At 39.8% G+C, this 19629-nt stretch overlaps 2 protein-coding genes and 1 non-coding gene across 3 annotated transcripts in view; 2 read left to right on the top strand and 1 right to left on the bottom strand.

The window, feature by feature from the left end:
• The first annotated feature begins 2173 nt into the window (after positions 1-2173).
• On the top strand, positions 2174-8161 carry LOC127690221 (tripartite motif-containing protein 43C-like). Its single transcript, XM_052189764.1, has 6 exons — positions 2174-2581; positions 3151-3246; positions 3987-4220; positions 5254-5276; positions 5964-6055; positions 7674-8161. Exons 1-6 carry the CDS (start codon positions 2174-2176, stop codon positions 8159-8161), a joined length of 1341 nt encoding a protein of 446 aa, XP_052045724.1.
• Positions 8162-9391: 1230 nt separating this feature from the next.
• The window catches only part of LOC127689683 (zinc finger protein ZFP2-like), a 49027-nt gene continuing 38789 nt past the window's right edge, over positions 9392-19629 (top strand). Inside the window, 2 exon segments of the mRNA XM_052189335.1 lie at positions 9392-9502; positions 9558-9648. Coding sequence (XP_052045295.1) covers positions 9392-9502; positions 9558-9648 — 202 coding nt within the window.
• On the bottom strand, positions 17471-17542 carry LOC127690290 (small nucleolar RNA SNORD50). The gene has a single exon (XR_007979018.1). It is a non-coding gene; the product is annotated as a small nucleolar RNA SNORD50 (small nucleolar RNA).

The following is a 19629-nucleotide window of genomic DNA, read 5'->3' as shown; positions in this document are numbered from 1 at the left end:
ATGATACTTTTCAATTTTGTGCTTTGTCTAAATTTTAAATATTTCAAGAGCATTTTATGCTTAACAAATGCCCTGAATAGTTTAAGGACATTGGAATTTAAAGATATCTAGGAAAGTATAGAAATAAAAACTCAATTTTCAGCAAAAGACTTATCTTTGTTCTTCTGTTACAAATTACAGGAGGAGCCGGGCGTTGGTGGTGCAAACTTTTAATCCCAGCACTTGGGAGGCAGAGGCAGGCAGATTTGAGTTCAAGGCAAGCCTGGTCTACAGAGTGAGTTCCTGGATAGCCAGGGCTATACAGAGAAACCCTGTCTCGAAAAAAACCAAATCCAAAAAACCCCCAAAAATAAAATAAAATAAATTACAGGAGGGAAGATCTCACAGTATAAATGGGTACTTAAGTGTACGATCATGGTAGAATTGGCTATTCCTGCTAGTGTTGGGTATGTTAGATTAGAAGGTTACATGTAATTAAAGTAGAGAAAACTAACCACTCTCTTATTCATAAGAGTACATTCTGGTTAAAATCTGGTGCAATTTTTCATTTCTGTATTTCATCTGGGTTATCTTTGTGTTCTTGTTTTGTAGTGAAATGTCTAATGTACAAAAAAAAAAAAAAAAAAAAAACATGCCAAAGGAAAACATAACCATTAACTAAATTAAAGAAGGCAGCATTAAAGTCCCAAAGTTTTTGCTAATCCAATTGTTGATAATATTAATAGTGGAATTGGAAATACACCAAACCTCCAGCTAAACCCATTTGATTCCCTGTATGTCCAACTGTAGTAGCTTAATTATTTTGACAAAATTTGTTGCAATCAAACTGAGATTCTTTCTTTCTTTTATTTCTTTCTTCCTTTTCTTTTTCACTTTTCTTTCTTTACTTTTCTTTCTTTTCTTTTATTTTGTTCTTTTTTTTTTGAGACAGGATTTCTCTATGTAGATAGCCCTGGGTATCCTGGAACTTAATCTGTAGACAAGGCTGACCTTGAACTCAAATCTGCCTGCCTCTCCCTCCCAAGTGCTGGGATTAAAGGTATGCATCACCACTGCTGGGCCTGAGATTATTTCTATATGTGAAAGTTAAAAGAGATTGGAAATGTGTACCTGTTGGTTAGATAACCAAGCCTCACTTAGAAATGAGGAAGTAAACAAGTATCTACAAAGAATTGCCGTTGGCTGGAGAGATGGCTCAGTAGTTAGGAGCACTGACTGATCTTCCAGAAGTCCTGAGTTCAATTCCCAGCAGCCACAACCATCTTTAATCGGGATCCGAAGCCCTCTTCTGGTGTGTCTGACGACAATGACAGTGTACTAACATATACAAAATATAAATAATCTTAAAAAAGAATTCCCCTTGTGTTCAACCTGAGGGGAGCAGGTTTGCTATAGAAATGACCTGATATATTTTTGAAAATCTATTGGATTAGATTCATTCAATTGGGAAGAACCACACTAAATGTTGGTGAGATCATTCCTCCAGCCCATGGGTTGAGGGCTCCAATGAAGAAAAAGGGGGAAGAGGAGCTGAGGAGCAAGCTTTCCTTTGCTGTTTGCTTCCTGATTTTGGAAGTCATGAGAACAGCTGCCTTGAGCTCCCGCCACCATTTATTCCCCACCTTGATATCCTTGAAGTAGGAGACAGCATAAATTCTTATTTTAGGCATTTTGCAGCAGAAAGAAGTGAGTGATATTTCCCATGAAGAACTAAGGGTTGAGGCAGTAGAATCTAAATAATAAGAAAGTAAGAGTCAGATACCAAACAAAAGTATTTAGTAGAGAAGGCATGAAGTGGTGTGTATTTTCTTGGATAGACAACAAATGCAGGAGCTGTTTTACGCACATGCCTGCAGTGAAAGGCCGGCCTATGGAGCAGAAGGACTTGGATTACTCCTCCGTATGGTATTATTTTCTCTACAACATTGGAGAGGAATGTCTCTGGCCTTTAAAAACATACCAATGTGGGCTGAAGCCTTCAGGAGGAATGTAGATGTTAGATCTAGAATGGTGTCACATCAGTCAATATGTAGGGAAAAGTTCTTGGGCAAAAATAATATGTCTGTATTGCCATATTCAGAATTTAATCATAAGTTGAATCACATTTTGTCTAGTCCCTTGCTTCTCCTCTCTGATCCAATAATAATAATTCTCCTTTTTTCCCCTCAGAAAAATGGAGTCAGACAATTCACAACCCCCCCAAGAAATACTCACCTGCTTCATTTGCCAGGGCATCTTTATGGATCCAGTCTTCTTAAGGTGTGGCCATACCTTCTGCAAGGCCTGTCTCATCTTTTCTTTGGAAGACGTTGGAATCCCTGACCTCTGCCCTATATGTAGGCAACCATCCCATTGGACATTCATTAATAACAACACTATGAAGATTCTGGTATCCACTGTGAGAGAAAACAGGCTCATGAAGTATTTGATTTCTGAGGAGCACAAGTGCATGACCCATAAGGAGAGAAAGACGACATTCTGTGGTGAGAGCAGGGCCCTCCTCTGCCAATTGTGTTCTGACTCCCAGGATCACAGAGGTCACACACACTGCACTATTGGAGCACGTGCTTGTATGCAAATGGTAAGTAATATTTCTGAAAAAAAAAAGGCTGAGAGCTTGAGAGAAGGAGGCTTAGCAGACCACAGGGAGATGCGTGTCCTGATTCTGAGGAATCCACTGTACTCCAAATCTTGTCACATTTTAAGCAGGGAATGAGGAATGACTATAAAATGTAAACATTCTTTGAGAGGTGCATAAATATAAATATCATTTCTAGGTTCACGATTCATTATATTCACGTCACTGAAAATTATAATCATGGTAAATTTACATCTTTAAAAAGTGAAAATGACATAAGACTAAAATTCCAAAAGTACATTGGAATGAGCGGCTTAGAACCGGGATCCGGGTTGGATGTTAATTATCCAGACAGTTGTCAATTACAGCCCATCACTTCACTTGAGCTCATGGTGGTTGTATTTTGTAATTCTATGGGCTGAAATCTAAAGTTCCATATTTAATAAAAATAAAAAGAAACAGCACTGTGATCTTTCTTCTAACCTCTCTAAAGTAATTGTGTTCAGTGCTAGAGTTTGTCTGCCAGGTAACTCATTATTTATGTAAGGATGACATTTATTTATTTATTACAGCTGAAACTTGAAAAGCAAATGGCATCTTTATTGAAGAAGATCCAAGAACAGCAGAAGAATCTAAATGCAGAGAGGAGAACAATCTTTCAGTGGTTGGTGGGTATGAGACTGATGTGTAAAGTGAACCAGAGGCAGATATCTTGCAATTTGAGGATTATACATGGGATGTGATGCTAGGAAATCTTTTTATATTTACCTTAAATTTGTAAAGGCAAAATCCAATTTTGAACACAGAAACACCTAGCCATCTGGTAGAAAAGTTTGACATTAATGGGCGAATTTCTGAGTGTTCAGCAGAGTACACCAGACTCTATGACTCCACTTGGAATTTTGGTTGCTATGTATATGCAAAGTTGCATTTTTTCTTTTCCTTTCTTTTTGTTTTCTTTTTTTGTTTTTTTGAGACAGGCTTTCCCCGTGTAGCTCTGGCAGTCCTGGAACTTAGTCTGTAAACCAGGATGGCCTCAAACTCAGAACTCTGCCTGCCTTTGCCTCCCAAGTGCTGGCATTAAAGGCATGTGCTACCACTGCCTGGCCCAAAGTTGCATTTTTGAGTGAACATATTATTAGTCCAAACCTTTTTTCCAGATATCTCAGAATCTCATTTAACAGAAGAAAATGGTAAGGGAAAAAAGAATGGATTTGTTTGCTTCTTCTAATAATAATGAAGAAATGTATAAAATCAAATGACTTACACTTTCTGAAAAGTGGGGACAGTAAATCAGCATGTGCAGCACCCTGATGGGATCCTGTAGGTGAATTTTAAACATAGAAGAATTCAATGGAAAGGACCAAATACTCTCCAGATGTGATCTAGGATGTCCCTTTTCCTTAAGCACTACGTGGCCCTACGGGGGGAAATGATCAAGAAAGAGTATAGCAGACTGTATCCTCCCGTCCATGAAGAAGTGAATCAATATATAGAGTGTATGAAAAATCAAAGCAATATTATTTTAGAGGAGCTCAGGAAAAGTGAAGCCATGATGGTCCACAAGAGGAGTCAACTAATAGAAATGTATCAGGAGCTGAAGGCCATGTCCCAGAAACCATTTGAGGTGTTGCTGTTGCAGGTAAGCATGGAAGAGTGCTTGAAACAGATTGATTATTTGAGGCCCACACCTATGACTTTTACATCTGAGATCCCTTTCTATATCCCCTGTACTTATTATCAGGTTTTAAGAAAAATCTGGAGAGATAATTTGTGTAATATCCTAAAAAGAGCAAGCTTGTTGACATTGTGTCAGCAGATTCCATATGGAATATCTCATTTATTTGTGTTTGTAGCTTGTGTCTTTGAAACCCCAAATTAAGTGATTCTTGTTACCAAACACACCATTTTACCTCTACTTGGATGCTAGTACAGTTTTAAAGTAGTCTACCATAAGTTTGTTATGTTTGAAAGCTGTGTTTTTGATATTTCTTTGGGAGGTGGGGGATTTGATATATGCTCTTCTTTTGTGGTGTACAATGGCCTCGTATTCACAGGATTCATGAGCCCTAAACCCAAAATTCTAAAACTGCAGATATGAGCCAACATGTAGGGGCTAGGCCACAATTTTGAAGTACCCTTAATGAAAGTATTCTATGCTTTTTGTTCAAGATCAAAGAATGTCCTCTTTGCAGACAGTTGCATCTTACAAAGTAGTATATAATTCCTACCCATATGCTTCCCAAATATTCTCACAGCCTGATTTCATTAAGAATTCATTCCATTGTGCAAGTCCACAATGGACTCTGGGGCATGAAAATACATTTGCAGGGTGAATTGGTGTAGCAATGACTGACAGTTATATAAAGATAATAAAATTTACATATATATTTATATAATGATATAAAACTTAATGTACTGGAAGTTGACTGAGCAGTTAAGAGCACTTTCTGCTCTTCCAGCAGTCCCGAGTTTAATTCCCAGCAGCCACATGGTGGTTTACAACCATTTGTAATAGGATCCGATGCCCTCTTCTGGTGTGTCTTTAGGGAGCATGAGTGTACTCATATACATAAAATGAATAAATAAATCTCTAAAAAAATCTTTATGTATATATAGATCCACATTCTGGGCTGTTCCTTCAGATATCTAAGCTTCTCTTAATTTGTTTGCAGGATTTGGATGACTTGTTCAGAAGGTGAGTTTAATCCTCAGTGTAAGACAGGATAACCCTGAACTATGTCACAAAGATGAACAAGCTCTCTTAGCAATGTACAAATACACTTTATACAGAAAATACTTAGTTATGGATGATGGGTTTGGGATTGTTTTCATGGATATGAAGCCTGTTTGCCTTCACCAGACAGTGTCTTTTCTTTCTCCCTATGAGTGAAGCAGTGTATGTAATGGGCTTGAGCTAAAATTTGTCATTTTCAAATCCTAATCATTGAGGCCCATGGGCTGTACTTTCCTGGTAGTAGAAGAAAGGGGCTGGAAGCATGGGAAAGTGGTTGATAACAGGAAGGGCTTGAGAGAGAGCATCTAAGAGGAAGCCACCCTGTCTCCTGACCATGGGGTTTCTTTAATATAAGAAAATGTTCTGTGTGAAAAATGTTCAGGTAAGTGTTTCCTTTTATTGATTTGATTTGTTAGGAATACCTATGTGAGTGCACATGTGTGCAAGACACAGGAGCACTCTCAGGAGTCTTTCCTCTCCTTACACCATGGGTTTCTGAGATTGAACTTCAGTTGTCAGTTTGTATGACAAAGATTTTAATACATACCTTTGTTTGTATGACAAAGGTTTTCAGCTCTGCCTGAAGATTTCTCCTCATCACTGGGGTGATATCTGTAGCACAGGCTCATCAATGTCTTCTCCTTGCAGGAGTGAGTCAGTGCAGCTGACACAGAGTATGAAACCAAAACTCAGTGCCCAACCCAATACTGGGTTGACTGTAAGGTTCAACTACTTCCAAGGTGAGTGTCAGCACTGATATAATGACCAGAGGTGCCGTTCAGCAGGGAGATAACCTTTGTACAATGAATATTTTAATTCCCTAAAAAGATATGTCTAGTTAAGCCACATTGTAATCATATTTAGGCACACAGTCATTTTACAAACAAAGATTAATGAATACCAATTTAATGATGTACGTCATTCAGGCTGATAAATATAGTATTTGTCCAATGAGACACACAGAATGATTAATTCAGTACAGTTTAATATATATTAAGCTATCAAAATATTTCTATGTTTTCTATAAAATATTTTAGCAATTGATATTTTTTATTATGGAGACATTATTTCTCTTTGTTTCCCTGGCTAACCTGGGACTAGCTCTGTAAACTAGGCTGGTCTGGGACTCACAGAGATCCACGTGCCTCTGGCTCCAAAATGCTTTAATTAAAGTCATGTGAAACCATGCTCACCTATCAGTTGAATTTTTTTTAGAGTTTACATATAACATTTATTGCAACATTCACAACATGTACACAGAAGTTCTCAGAACAAGAAAATATAAAACAGCCCGGGAATCTATCTCATCCTTTAAAAAACATGTTTCTAAAACTAAGTTTAAAAGAATATGGGACTTTCAGGGAGGGGGGAACCAGGAAATGGGAAATCATTTGAAATGTAAATAAAGAATGTATCTAAAAAATGAATATGTTTAAAATACTTCGATAGTAGATTGACAATATAAGAAACATCTGAAAGTGAATTATACTCCATAGATTAAAATTCACAAGATACAGTGGCGCCCACTTGTAACCCCAATATGAAAAACATGGCATCAGGAGGATTGCCCAAGAGTTTGAGACTAAATAGATTGACATAGTGAGTTCCATGCCAGTCAAGGGTATATAGCAAGAAATCCTATCTCAAAGAAACTACAAAAATGATCATTAAAAAAGAACCCAAACAGACAAAGCCATATATCACAGGCAATAAAAATAAAAAGTAAAATAAGTTGATACAACATGGGGCAGTCTGAATCACACTTGGAGATCAAAATATGGATTGTAACATCTCAAGGAAAAATTGTCAGAGGACCATGGTTTAGTTAAATGCAGAAAATTGCTACTAGGGAACAACTTCTAATGCATGCATAGATTTATCTTTGATACAAATCTTCATAGTGGGATTAAAATCAAAACCATAAGATGAAAGCAATCAAGACCTAGTACTTAGGAATAACATTTCATGGAGACTCAGGGGGTGAGCCTTTGGGGGGGGGTGGTCCTCATTGCATTGTGCACGGTTGTTTGCCTGGTGTAACTAAAGCCCCTGACAGAACTGTGCTGTTATTTGCTGTGGTTTCCACCTCTGCAGCTTCTAAAGATTTTCAAAAAAGTTTTCATTATGTGCTCATTCTGTTTCTTTGGGAAAACTCTTGACTTTGATTTATCTGGATTATAACTACCCTTCCAGTCTTAGACTTTCTATTTTTAAAACCCAGGAAATCTCTAAGTATCTGTCTCTCTGTCTCTGTCTCTGTCTCTGTCTCTGTCTCTCTCTCTCTCTCTCTCTCTCTCTCTCTCTCTCTCTCCTGACAAATATGAGTATTCGTTTTAACTAAAATGTCTCTTCCCACAGTGAAAATTTTCTTTCAAAATTTAATCATATTCAACTGCAACCCAAGCCTACTTTTTGATGTGAGAAGATTCACCTCTAGACCTTACAATGAAAACCCAGTTCTGGCTGTGCCTGGATCCTATCGTGCTTCCTGGGGAGCAGAGAGCTTCACCACTGGAAAACATTACTGGGAGCTGGATTTGAAGGACCATGAGCAATGGGCTGTAGGGGTCTGTAACAATGTCTGGTTGAGAAACTTTGAGATTGGATCTGAAGGTGCATTTCTTCTTGTATGTTTGAAGGACGATGATCAATACAGCCTCCTCACTACTTGCCCAACATTTCATCACCACATAGAGAAACCAACTGGCCAGGTTGGCGTGTTCCTTGATTGTGAGGGTGGATGTGTGAGTTTCCTGGATGTAGCCAAGAGTTCCCTCATATACAGCTACTGTCCTGGAACTTTCCATTGCACTGTCAGGCCTTACTACTGTACTGTCTACACATGATCATAGGAAGCTGTATCCAGTATGCTTTTCTATGGCAATGTGTCCTCTCTTTATTGTGATTAAATATTGTGATGGTTTGTATATGCTTAGCCCAGGGAGTGGCACTATTAGAAGGTGTGATCATATTGGAGTATGTGTCTCACTGCGGGTGTGGGCTTTAAGAACCTTATCTCAGCTGCATGAAAGCCAGTCTTCAACTAGCAGCCTTCAGATGAAGACGTAGAATCCTTAGCTCTGCCTGTACCATGCCTGCCTAGATGTTGCCGTGCTCCCATTTTGATGATAATGGACTGAATCTCTGAACCTGTAAGCCAGCCCCAATTAAAAGTTGTCAGTTTTAACATTTGCCTTGGTCATGGTGTTTGTTGACAGCAGTAAAATCCCAACTCAGTCAAATATTACAATGATATTAAATGTAAAACACGGGTGACTGCTTGCTTCTCATCCGTGGTCTATATGTTCCTCCCAGAACACTTATTTTCACAGTGGTTATAGTTTTTTGTCTTTTTGTTTTTACGTATTTCTGAGAAATACTAATTAGAATCATGGATCTACTGTAGAACTAGAACTTTTAATTGTGCTCAGGATACAAAGTGGGATTCCAGCACTATTAAAATATTATGTGTCTGTGTTATCCTAATTTAGTTGTGTCTAGCAGAGACACAAAGATATGTTTTAAGCAGATTTGTTGATCAATAAAAGCATGAATCCCTATTTGATCTAAACAAAAATAATTATTTACCATTTGTGATAGAACAAAAACCGAGGCTTTCATTATTCAGAGAGAAGGGATTTTTTTTTCCTGGAAAAAATGAAAGTTAGTTTCCCCCTTTTCTTTCAATTCTATTATTTTATAGCTGTTTTATGTTGAGGATACACTTGAAAAAATGTTAGTTAATTGTCCCCAACATAAAACAGCTTTGAATATTCTTCCAGTCTCTAAGAGCACACAAATATTTTCTGATATTCAAGAACTGCAATCCTCTTCTAGAAACCTCTCACTGGTCGTTTTCAAGAGTGTCCTGTGTACCTGAGAACACTGAGAGAAGTAGATTGTAATGTCCATCCAAGGTCACTTTCTTTCACCATCCTAGATTTTCACAAATCAATTCTCAAAATTTTGCCTTCCCTTTGGTTAGCCAGCATGATTCCCTCTGTCTTTCTCATGCTGGTCCTAAAAGAATAATCTAAGTTCCACTTCTTTTTTTTTTCCTCCAGCAGTGGCAGCTGATGACACTCCTGTCACCTCTGCATCAACCACACCTTCTCTTCTCTTCAGAGTGTGTTATCTTAGTGAAGAGCAGAGCCACAGGCTCAGGCAAGGCACAGTGCAGAGATATGGTAGGGGTGTTAGGCCAGAGGGTGTGAGTGCACTCTAATTTTTATCTCTTTACAGGAGTGGAAAAGACTCAACTATGATATCTACACCCTGCGGCAGATCCGCCGGGAAGTGAGGAACAGAAGGAGACAAATCTTAGAAGACTTGGGTGAGTCCGAGAGAGCTTGTGAACCAGTGAAACGACTGGTCACATGCTTTTCACTTTTTCTATCATGGTATGGACACTGTCTCAGACCCACCAGCCGCGGAGTAATGACACAGGGACCTTTTATGAACTCTGAAAGCTCAGCCTTAGCTTAAGCTTGTCCCCAACAGCTCTTTTACATCAATTGGCCCTTTATACTAATGTACGTCTGCACCTTGGCTCGTTACCTCCTGAGTGCCACACTTGCTTTTTCTCCCGACTCAGACTCTTTCCCAGAGTACCTAGCTCTGCCTGGAAATCCCGCCTTTCCCCTCCTGCTTTGCAATAGGCCTTCCAGCTCTTTGTTAAATAAATCGGAAGGTGAAGGAGAAGATGTTTACAAGTTGCTGAGACAGGTGATGCTTCATACACAGTGCACAAGAGATTATCTCAACAATCTTTTTATCAAAAGATTGTCAGCCACTGACTAATTCTTTTTTTTAAATTTATTGATATATTTATTTACATTTCAAATGATATCCCCTTTTCTGGACCCCCACTCCCCGAAAGTCCCATCAGTCCCCTTCCCTCCCCCTGTTTTCCCACCAAACCCTTCCCACTTCCCTGTTCTGATTTTGCTCTATACTGATTCACTGAGTCTTTTCAGAACAAGGAGCCACTCTTCCTTTCTTCTTGTACCTCATTTGATGTGTGGATTATGTTTTGGGTATTCCAGTTTTCTAGGTTAATATTCACTTATTAGTGAGTGCATACCATGATTCATCTTTTGAGTCTGGGTTACCTCACTTAGTATGATATTCTCCAGCTCCATCCATTTGCCTAGGAATTTCATGAATTCATTGTGACTAATGGCTGAATAGTACTCCATTGTGTATATATACCACATTTTTTGCATCCACTCTTCTATTGAGGGATACCTGGGTCCTTTCCAACTTCTGGCAATTATAAATAGGGCTGCTATGAACATAGTGGAACATGTATCCTTATTACATGCTGGGGAATCTTTTGTGTATATGCCCAGGAGTGGTATAGCAGGATCTTCTGGAAGTGAGGTGCCCAGTTTTCGGAGGAACTGCCAGACTGATTTCCAGAGTGGTTGTACCAATTTGCAACCCCACCAGCAGCAGAGGAGTGTTCCTCTTTCTCCACATCCTCTCCAACACCTGCTGTCTCCTGAATTTTTAATCTTAGCCATTCTGACTGGTGTAAGGTGAAATCTCAGGGTTGTTTTGATTTGCATTTCCCTAACGAGTAATGAAGTTGAGCATTTTATAAGGTGTTTCTCCGAAGTTCTTCATTTGAGAATTCTTTGTTTAACTCTGTACCCCATTTTATAATAGAGTTGTTTGATTTTCTGGAGTCTAACTTCTTGAGTTCTTTATATATATTGGATATTAACCCTCTATTTGATGTAGGGTTGGTGAAGATCTTTTCCCAATTTGTTGGTTGCCGATTTGTCCTTTTGATGGTGTCCTTTGCCTTACAGAAACTTTGTAATTTTATGAGGTCCTATTTGTCAATTCTTGATCTTAGAGCATATGCTATTGGTGTTCTGTTCAGAAACTTTCTCCCTATACCGATGTTCTCAAGGGTCTTCCCCAGTTTCTTTTCTATTAGCTTCAGAGTGTCTGGTTTTATGTGGAGGTCCATGATCCATTTGGATTTGAGCTTAGTACACGGAGACAAGGATGGATCAATTTGAATTCTTCTGCATGCTGACCTCCATTTGAACCAGCACCATTTGTTGAAAAGGCTATCTTTTTTCCATTGGATGCTTTCAGCCTCTTTGTCGAGGACCAAGTGGCCAGAAGTGTGTGGGTTCATTTCTGGATCTTCAATCCTGTTCCATTGATCCTCCTGCCTGTCACTGTACCAATACCATGCAGTTTTAACACTATTACTCTGTAGTATTGCTTGAGGTCAGGGATACTGATTCCCCCAGGCTTTCTTTTGTTGCTGAGAATAGTTTTAGCTATCCTGGGTTTTTTGTTATTCCAGATGAATTTGAGAATTGCGCTTTCTAACTCTGTGAAGAATTGAGTTGGGATTTTGATGGGTATTGCATTGAATCTGTATATTGCTTTTGGCAAAATAGCCATTTTAACTATATTGATCCTGCCGATCCATGAGCATGGGAGGTTTTCCCATTTTTTTGAGGTCTTCTTCCATTTCCTTCTTCAGAGTCTTGAAGTTCTTGTCATACAGATCTTTTACATGTTTGGTAAGAGTCACCTCAAGGTACTTTATACGGTTTGTGGCTATTGTGAAGGGGGCCATTTCCCTAATTTCTTTCTCAGCCTGCTTATCCTTTGAGTATAGGAAGGCCACTGATTTGCTTGAGTTGATTTTATAACCTGCCACTTTGCTGAAGTTGTTTATCAGCTGTAGGAATTCTCTAGTGGAGTTTTTTTGGGTCACTTAGGTAGACTATCATGTCATCTGCAAATAATGATAGTTTGACTTCTTCCTTTCCAATTTGTATCACTTTGACCTTCTTATGTTGTTAAACTGCCCGAGCTATTACTTCAAGTACAATAGTGAAAAGATAAGGAGAAAGGGGCAGCCCTGTCTAGTCCCTGATTTTTGTGGGATTGCTTCAAGTTTCTCTCCATTTAGTTTGATGCTGGATACCGGTTTGCTGTATATTGCTTTTACTATATTTAGGTATGGGCCTTGAATTCCTGTTCTTTCCAAGACTTTAAGCGTGAAAGGATGCTGAATTTTGTCAAATGCTTTTTCAGCATCCAATGAAATGACCATGTGGTTTTTTTCTTTGAGTTCCTATTGGGTTTCTACTACTCAACCTGAGAGGCAGGGGTCTGCTTCCTCTAGTAATAACAGAAATAGTCCCCAAAGAGTCTTGACTTTTGCATTTTTATATTTATGTGTGTGCACATAAATATATAAAGGTTTTCTCTTTCCTAATAAAGGGTTTATCTGTGTAGCCCTGGTTGTCCTCAGCTCACAGAGAACTGCCTGCCACCAGCACCCAGCTCAGCTTGTTTCCTTATATTACTCAGGAAAAAACCTCCTGAGGAGTGATGCCGAGAAGCCATTAATTAAGAAGGAGACATTCACCTTCATTCCCAGCAGTCTGGAGTCAGAGGCAGGACAATCTGTGGTTCAAGGCCAGCCTGGCCTACAAACTTAAGTTCCAGGACAGCCAGAGAGAGCTTCATATTGAGACCCTGATTCAAACAAAAGAAAACTAACTAAATATATTTCTCAATCAGAGTGTGCACCTGCATGCCAGAAGAGGCCATCAGATTGCATTATAGATGGCTGTGAGCCTCTTTGTGGTTACTGGGAATTGATCACATGACTTTTTGCAGAACTGTCAATGCTATTAACTGCTGAGCCATCACTGGGATTCTGGGGATGGGGCAATCTCCACTCTCTAAGAGGCAGAGAGTGGTGTTAGGGTGAGGGACTGTACGAGGCTGGAACCAGGAGTACCTGGATTAAAGGTGTGCACTGTCAATGTCCAGGTTCTTTGAACTGCAGCCATGTCTCCAGCCCCAGACCCCACCCCAGTTTTTTTAAGACTTGAGTCTCTATTGAGCTCTCAGGTAAGTTCCTTAACAAGCTAGAGGTCATGGATGATAACTAGTATAAGCCGTTTATTAACAAAAAGAATTATTCAGTCAGAATCTGTAATTAAAAGGTTTAGTCAAAAATGTCATCCAGTGTGTATTAATAGGTTTGAGTTAGTAAATTTACTCGAAACTAATTTTACTTCCCACTAAACCGATACCTTGTGTGAACTTGTCTCTTGTTCAGGTCAATAATAAGGATGGCTCAGTGGTCAAATGTGCTTACTGATTTCAGGACCCAAGTACAGTACCCAACTCCCTCACATCAGCTGAACTCTAGCATGAGATTCAGCACCCCCTTCTGGCCTAAAACGGCAATTGCACCATTTGTTGAAAAGGCTATCTTTTTTCCATTGGATGTTTTCAGCCTCTTTGTCGAGGATCAAGTGGCCATAGGTGTGTGGGTTCATTTCTGGATCTTCAATCCTGTTCCATTGATCCTCCTGCCTGTCACTGTACCAATACCATGCAGTTTTTAACACTATTGCTCTGTAGTATTGCTTGAGGTCAGGGATACTGATTCCCCCAGATTTTCTTTTGTTGCTGAGAATAGTTTTAGCTATCCTGGGTTTTTTGTTGTTCCAGATGAATTTGATAATTGCTCTTTCTAACTCTGTGAAGAATTGAGTTGGGATTTTGATGGGTATTGCATTGAATCTGTATATTGCTTTTGGTCAGCATGCAGAAGAATGGGAATTGATCCATCCTTGTCTCCTTGTACTAAGCTCAACTCCAAATGGATCAAGGACCTCCACATAAAGCCAGACACTCTGAAGCTAATAGAAAAGAAACTGGGGAAGACCCTTGAGGACATCGGTACAGGGAGAAAGTTTCTGAACAGAACACCAATAGCGTATGCTCTAAGAGCAAGAATTGACAAATGGGACCTCATAAGGTTACAGAGTTTCTGTAAAGCAAAGGACACCATCAAGAGGACAGATTGGCAACCAACAAATTGGGAAAAGATCTTCACCAATCCTACATCAGATAGAGGGCTAATATCCAATATATATAAAGAACTCAAGAAGTTAGACTCCAGAAAACCAAACAACCCTATTAAAAAATGGGGTACAGAGTTAAACAAAGAATTCTCACCTGAAGAACTTCGGATGGCGGAGAAGCATCTTAAAAAATGCTCAACTTCATTAGTCATTAGGGAAATGCAAATCAAAACAACCCTAAGATTTCATTTTACACCAGTCAGAATGGCTAAGATTAAAAATTCAGGAGACAGCAGGTGTTGGAGAGGGTGTGGAGAAAGAGGAACACTCCTCCACTGCTGGTGGGGTTGCAAATTGGTACAACCACTCTGGAAAGCAGTCTGGCGCTTCCTCCGAAAACTGGGCACCTCACTTCCAGAAGATCCTGCTATACCACTCCTGGGCATATATCCAGAGGATTCCCTACCATGTAATAAGGATACATGCTCTACTATGTTCATAGCAGCCCTATTTATAATTGCCAGATGCTGGAAAGAACCCAGGTATCCCTCAACAGAAGAGTGGATGCAAAAAATGTGGTATATCTACACAATGGAGTACTATTCAGCCATTAGAAACAATGAATTCATGAAATTCTTAGGCAAATGGATGGAGCTAGAGAACATCATACTAAGTGAGATAACCCAGGCTCAAAAGGTGAATCATGGTATGCACTCACTAATAAGTGGTTATTAACCTAGAAACCTGGAATACTCAAAACATTATCCACACATCAAATGAGATACAAGAAGAAAGGAGGAGTGGCCCCTGGTTCTGGAAAGACTCAGTGAAACAGTATTCGGCAAAACCAGAACAGGGAAGTGGGAAGGGGTGGGAGGGAGGACAGGGAAAGAGAAGGGGGCTTACGGGACTTTCGGGGAGTTGGGGGGCTAGAAAAGGGCATATCATGTGAAATGTAAATAAAAAATATATCGAATAAAAAAAAGAAAAAAAAAAGGGCAATTGCACACATAAACATAACACCCCTAATCCCCAACCTATAAAAACTGACCATGTCTCTCTTTCAATGCACAATAAACACATCAAATTATCATCACAGTTTCTCACTGACAACCATTGCGATTTGAGCCCATCTACTCAGAAACTACAATGTACTTAGCATTCAGCCTTATCTTGCATTCCATTTCTTCCCATCCAATTAATACCATGATCCCATTGTATCACAAATACATCTGAAACCATACCATGGTTTATTCATGCAGTCCCTTAAGGCTAGCTGTATGTTTCCTGAAGTTCAACTGGTTTGGAGTCCATTTATTTAATCCTTTAATAGGAAGGATTCTCTGGCTAGCTTGGTGACACCTACCTGTAATCTACAGTTGGGAGGCAGGATTGCCATAAAATCCTAAGACCTGCTTGGTCTGAGGGAGCTCCAGGTCTAAACAGTGAGACACTCTTCCAAAGTAATCAACCAACAAGAAAATCTTCAGTTGTGTTTTCTATTCCTGTATATATATATATATATATATATATATATGTTTTTTGGATTTGTTTTTTTCAAGACAAGGTTTCCCTGTATAGCCCTGGCTGTCCTTGAACTCACTCTGTAGACCAGGCTTCCCTCGAACTCAGAGGTCAGCCTGCCTCTGCCACTCAGAGTGCTGGGATTAAAGGCGTGTGCCACCACTGTCCAGCATGTATTTCCTGATTCTGGTCTACAGAGTGAGTTCCAGGACAGCCAGGGCCACACAGAAAAACCCTGTCTCAAAAAACCCAAAATAAAGAGAAAAAAGGGAAATTCATATCTCTTCATATAAATAAAAAGGAGGCACAATAAATAACATGTGATACAGCAAAACAGAACATAGGAACAAGGAAAAATAAAAAAAAAGCACAGTATCAAATGGAATTCTGACATCCTAAAAAATAAGCTACCTGACTACAAGAACTTTGTATGCACAGACAACTCATTTTTCAAATGTAGCAAGTTTTCACCAATGCTATTAGGAAAACTTAACATGTATAGGGGGAAAAAAAACCCAACCCTAGATTCCTCCTGCTTAGTATGAAAAATCATTTTAAGACTTTGACTTTAATGATAAACTAGTTAGAGGGGTGGGCTGACATGCTTTTAATCCAAGAGTTTGGGAGGCAGAAGGATTGAGTTCAAGATCAGCCAAGTTCAGAGTTCAGATAGCCAGGGATACTGAGAACTGTCATGAAAAGTGTTATCACAAAGCAACAGCATACTATAAGAATTTATCCATAACCAGTGACACTACTTTATATAGGTAACAAAAAAATTGAAGTCCGCCAATTCTAAGGGTAGGCATGGTAGCTTTTTCTTTAAAGTGAGGCCATCTCTATAGTTGAGTATCAGGACAATTTTGAGAGAATGTTGCCAAGAAAAAAAAATTAAGTTCAACCCTTGTCAATTAGCACAAACGAAAATGGAAGTATGCAGCAGTTAAGAAATTAGAAATTAAAGCCCATTTAGTCTTAGCAGTTGGGAAGCAGAGACAGGTGGAATAAAGACCAATCAGTCAAAGAGAAACCCTGTCTCAAAATTAAGAAATGGGTAGGGAGGGCTGGATAAATGTGATCAAGTCACTGTTTGACAATTGTCACAGGGAAACCTCATCATGTGCACAATTGGGCTAGTTAGGACACTGACACTAGTGCACCTAATGCACTTACTCTGAAAACTCAATAACCATGGAAGTGGAACATGTACCAAGGCACTCTGGTTAATCTTCTGACACAAACTGAATTGAAGAAATATTTACAACTGGATGTTTATTGCAGCACTCCCAAGTATCCACTGTGGGATGCCTAAGGAAATAGCTCATGATCAAGTTTACAATCACTGAGATGGTGACCTGCTGCTTTAAGGTCATGATTGTGTTCACTCTGCTCAGTCTGTACAGCTGTGTCAGCTTATCACAACCTTCACAGAACAGAGCACTGTCAATGGATTGGCAAAACAATCCATTTACATACAGCCCACACAAATCATGTACAAGAATCAACTCTGCAGGCCATACCAAATGCTGTCCTGATCACTAGACAGATTAACAGGGAAATCCAGGGCCCTGGAGACCCCATCTCAAATATCCCAGTACTAATACAGTGCATTTTCTTCTTGTCTCTGCCTTTTCTGGATGTTTATCACATCTAGTTTTCATTCTCAAATCTTGTGTCACTGGCCCTAAAAATAAAAAAACAAAGAAACACAGGCATTACATTACTGCCAAAATTAAAACAGAACATAACAGACCTTTGTAATGGTCCATCTCAGAAGCCTGATCCATAGTTGTGGTTTTTCAACAGGAATTCAGGTTCAGGATAGGATTATCATAGACTAGACCAACTTCATTAAGTTCAGAACAGGGCTGGAAAGAAGGCTCAGCAGGGAAGAGCACCAACTGTTCTTTCAAAGGTCCTGAGTTCAAACACCAGCAAGCACATGGTGACTCACAGCCATCCTTACACAGATCTGATGATCCCTTCTTCTGGTGGGGCTGAAGACATCTTCAGTGTACTTACACATAATAATAAATACATCTTAAAAAAATGTTCAGCAGAAAAAAAAAAAAAACAGAGCAGCACTCACATGCACTCCTGTTCTAGGATCTTTACAGACCACAGACATCCCAATGGGTCGGCAATCTCTGCTGGCAGAAAGAAAGAAGTACTGTGACACATTATTAATATGAACTGCATAAAAACAGTAAATAAGACCACTTCACGTAAGCACAAAAGTTTTCTATCAGAAGCTGTATTTATCTTGAGGTCATCAACTTCTGGATATAGTTCATCACTGTTCAGACCAGGTACGTCCCACAACTTTAATTTGTACCCAATGAATTCACTACAGTCATTCCAAATTAAAAAAGGCAAGAGTACTTGGTTGACTTTGGTTTGCCCGAACTATTTCAGAATACACTTAAGGGAAGCTGATTCTATTTCAGAACAGTAAAAATGTATGCTGACAAAATATAAACCTAGGTTACTTACACACCTTTGAAAAGACTCAGGTTTTAATCAAGTTACTTTCTGTTACGAAGTCTCTTGGATGCTATGGGCTCCCCTCCATCTAATGAAAAGAAACAAATTCTAAGCATCACACACCACTTCCTATTGCTCTAATACTTCAATTAGAAAACTAAGCTATATTGCCCTTTCCTTGGCATCATTTTGCAACTGTTTTGACCATGGGAGGAATGATGTCGCCATTGTTCAGGTGAGAGGACTCATGTGCATATAATCGGGTTTCTCTTGGGTGTCACCAGTACCTTCTGAACAGCACAAAAGGCCTAGCATATTTTTCTGCAAACCCTGCTGTGTAAGAACCCACCCACGGTGGGACCAAGGAACCATAAAGCAAGCAGCCTTCAACCAGGCTGTACAGTCCCAATCTCCACAGGGCCTAGGCTCCAATCCAGAAATCCCTTTTGCTGCTGCACATTTTCCCTAGGAAGTTTACATGGGTACCTTGCTCCACAGACCCGGAGCCTCTAAATTCACTCTGCATGCCCACATTTCGGGTGGTCATCCAAGCACTTAAACTACACACCTACAGAAAAGAAGGAATGCTCAGCATTCCAAACAGCTCCCATTATACCTTCAGTTGAGGGAAATGGAGGATGCCCCTCCCTCTAGCACTGATTGGACAGAAGAATACATGGAGCAATGCCTGGAGGTGTGCTCAGTGGTCTTTTCCTCCAGGGCATTCTTGGGCATGGTGAGCGACTGCCACATGCCTGTCCTGTTCTGTGTGCACTACCACAGGTTCCACACCACCTGTCTATTCCGAGTCTGGCGACCCACTAAGCTTGATGTGGAGTGGGAGTGGCGCCAGAATTCAAAGGAACAACAGCAGTTGGGGGTGAGGTCTCCTCCAACTTCCAGCCTAGTTGGTTAGCACAGATTGTTGTCAGCTGGAAGTGGCCTTGACCTCACCCTAACTCTAGCCCAGATGGCAGGGGCACCTCTGAAGGGACCTTGGAGGACAGAACTATGCAGGTGAAACTAAGCAGCCCTGCTCATGTATGCACAAGTATGTGGAGGATGAAGGACAGCCTTAAGTGTTGTCCCACGAACGCCTTTTTTTTTCCTTTGAGAAAGGGTCTGTTACTGATCTGGAGCTCACAAATGAGGCTAGCCTGGCTGAGCACAAGTCTAGGAGATCCTCCTGTCTCCAGCTACCAGCTCTGAAACTATAACCATGTGCCACAGCGAACAACTTTTTTATGTGGTTCTGGGAGTGAATCCATCTCGGGTCCCTGGGCTTGCAAAGCAAATGCTTTACTGAGCCATATCCACAGCCACAGTATTAGGCTTTTAAGGCTACTAGATAAATGTCATCTTCAAAATGATTTTTGTACATCTTTTTAATTTCATTTTTTTTTTTTGGTATTTTTTTGGATTTGGTTCTTTGGAGACAGGGT

The sequence above is a fragment of the Apodemus sylvaticus genome, chromosome 7 (assembly GCF_947179515.1).
Source record: "Apodemus sylvaticus chromosome 7, mApoSyl1.1, whole genome shotgun sequence".
Lineage (NCBI taxonomy): Eukaryota > Metazoa > Chordata > Mammalia > Rodentia > Muridae > Apodemus > Apodemus sylvaticus.
This window is presented reverse-complemented; position numbering and strand designations above follow the sequence as displayed.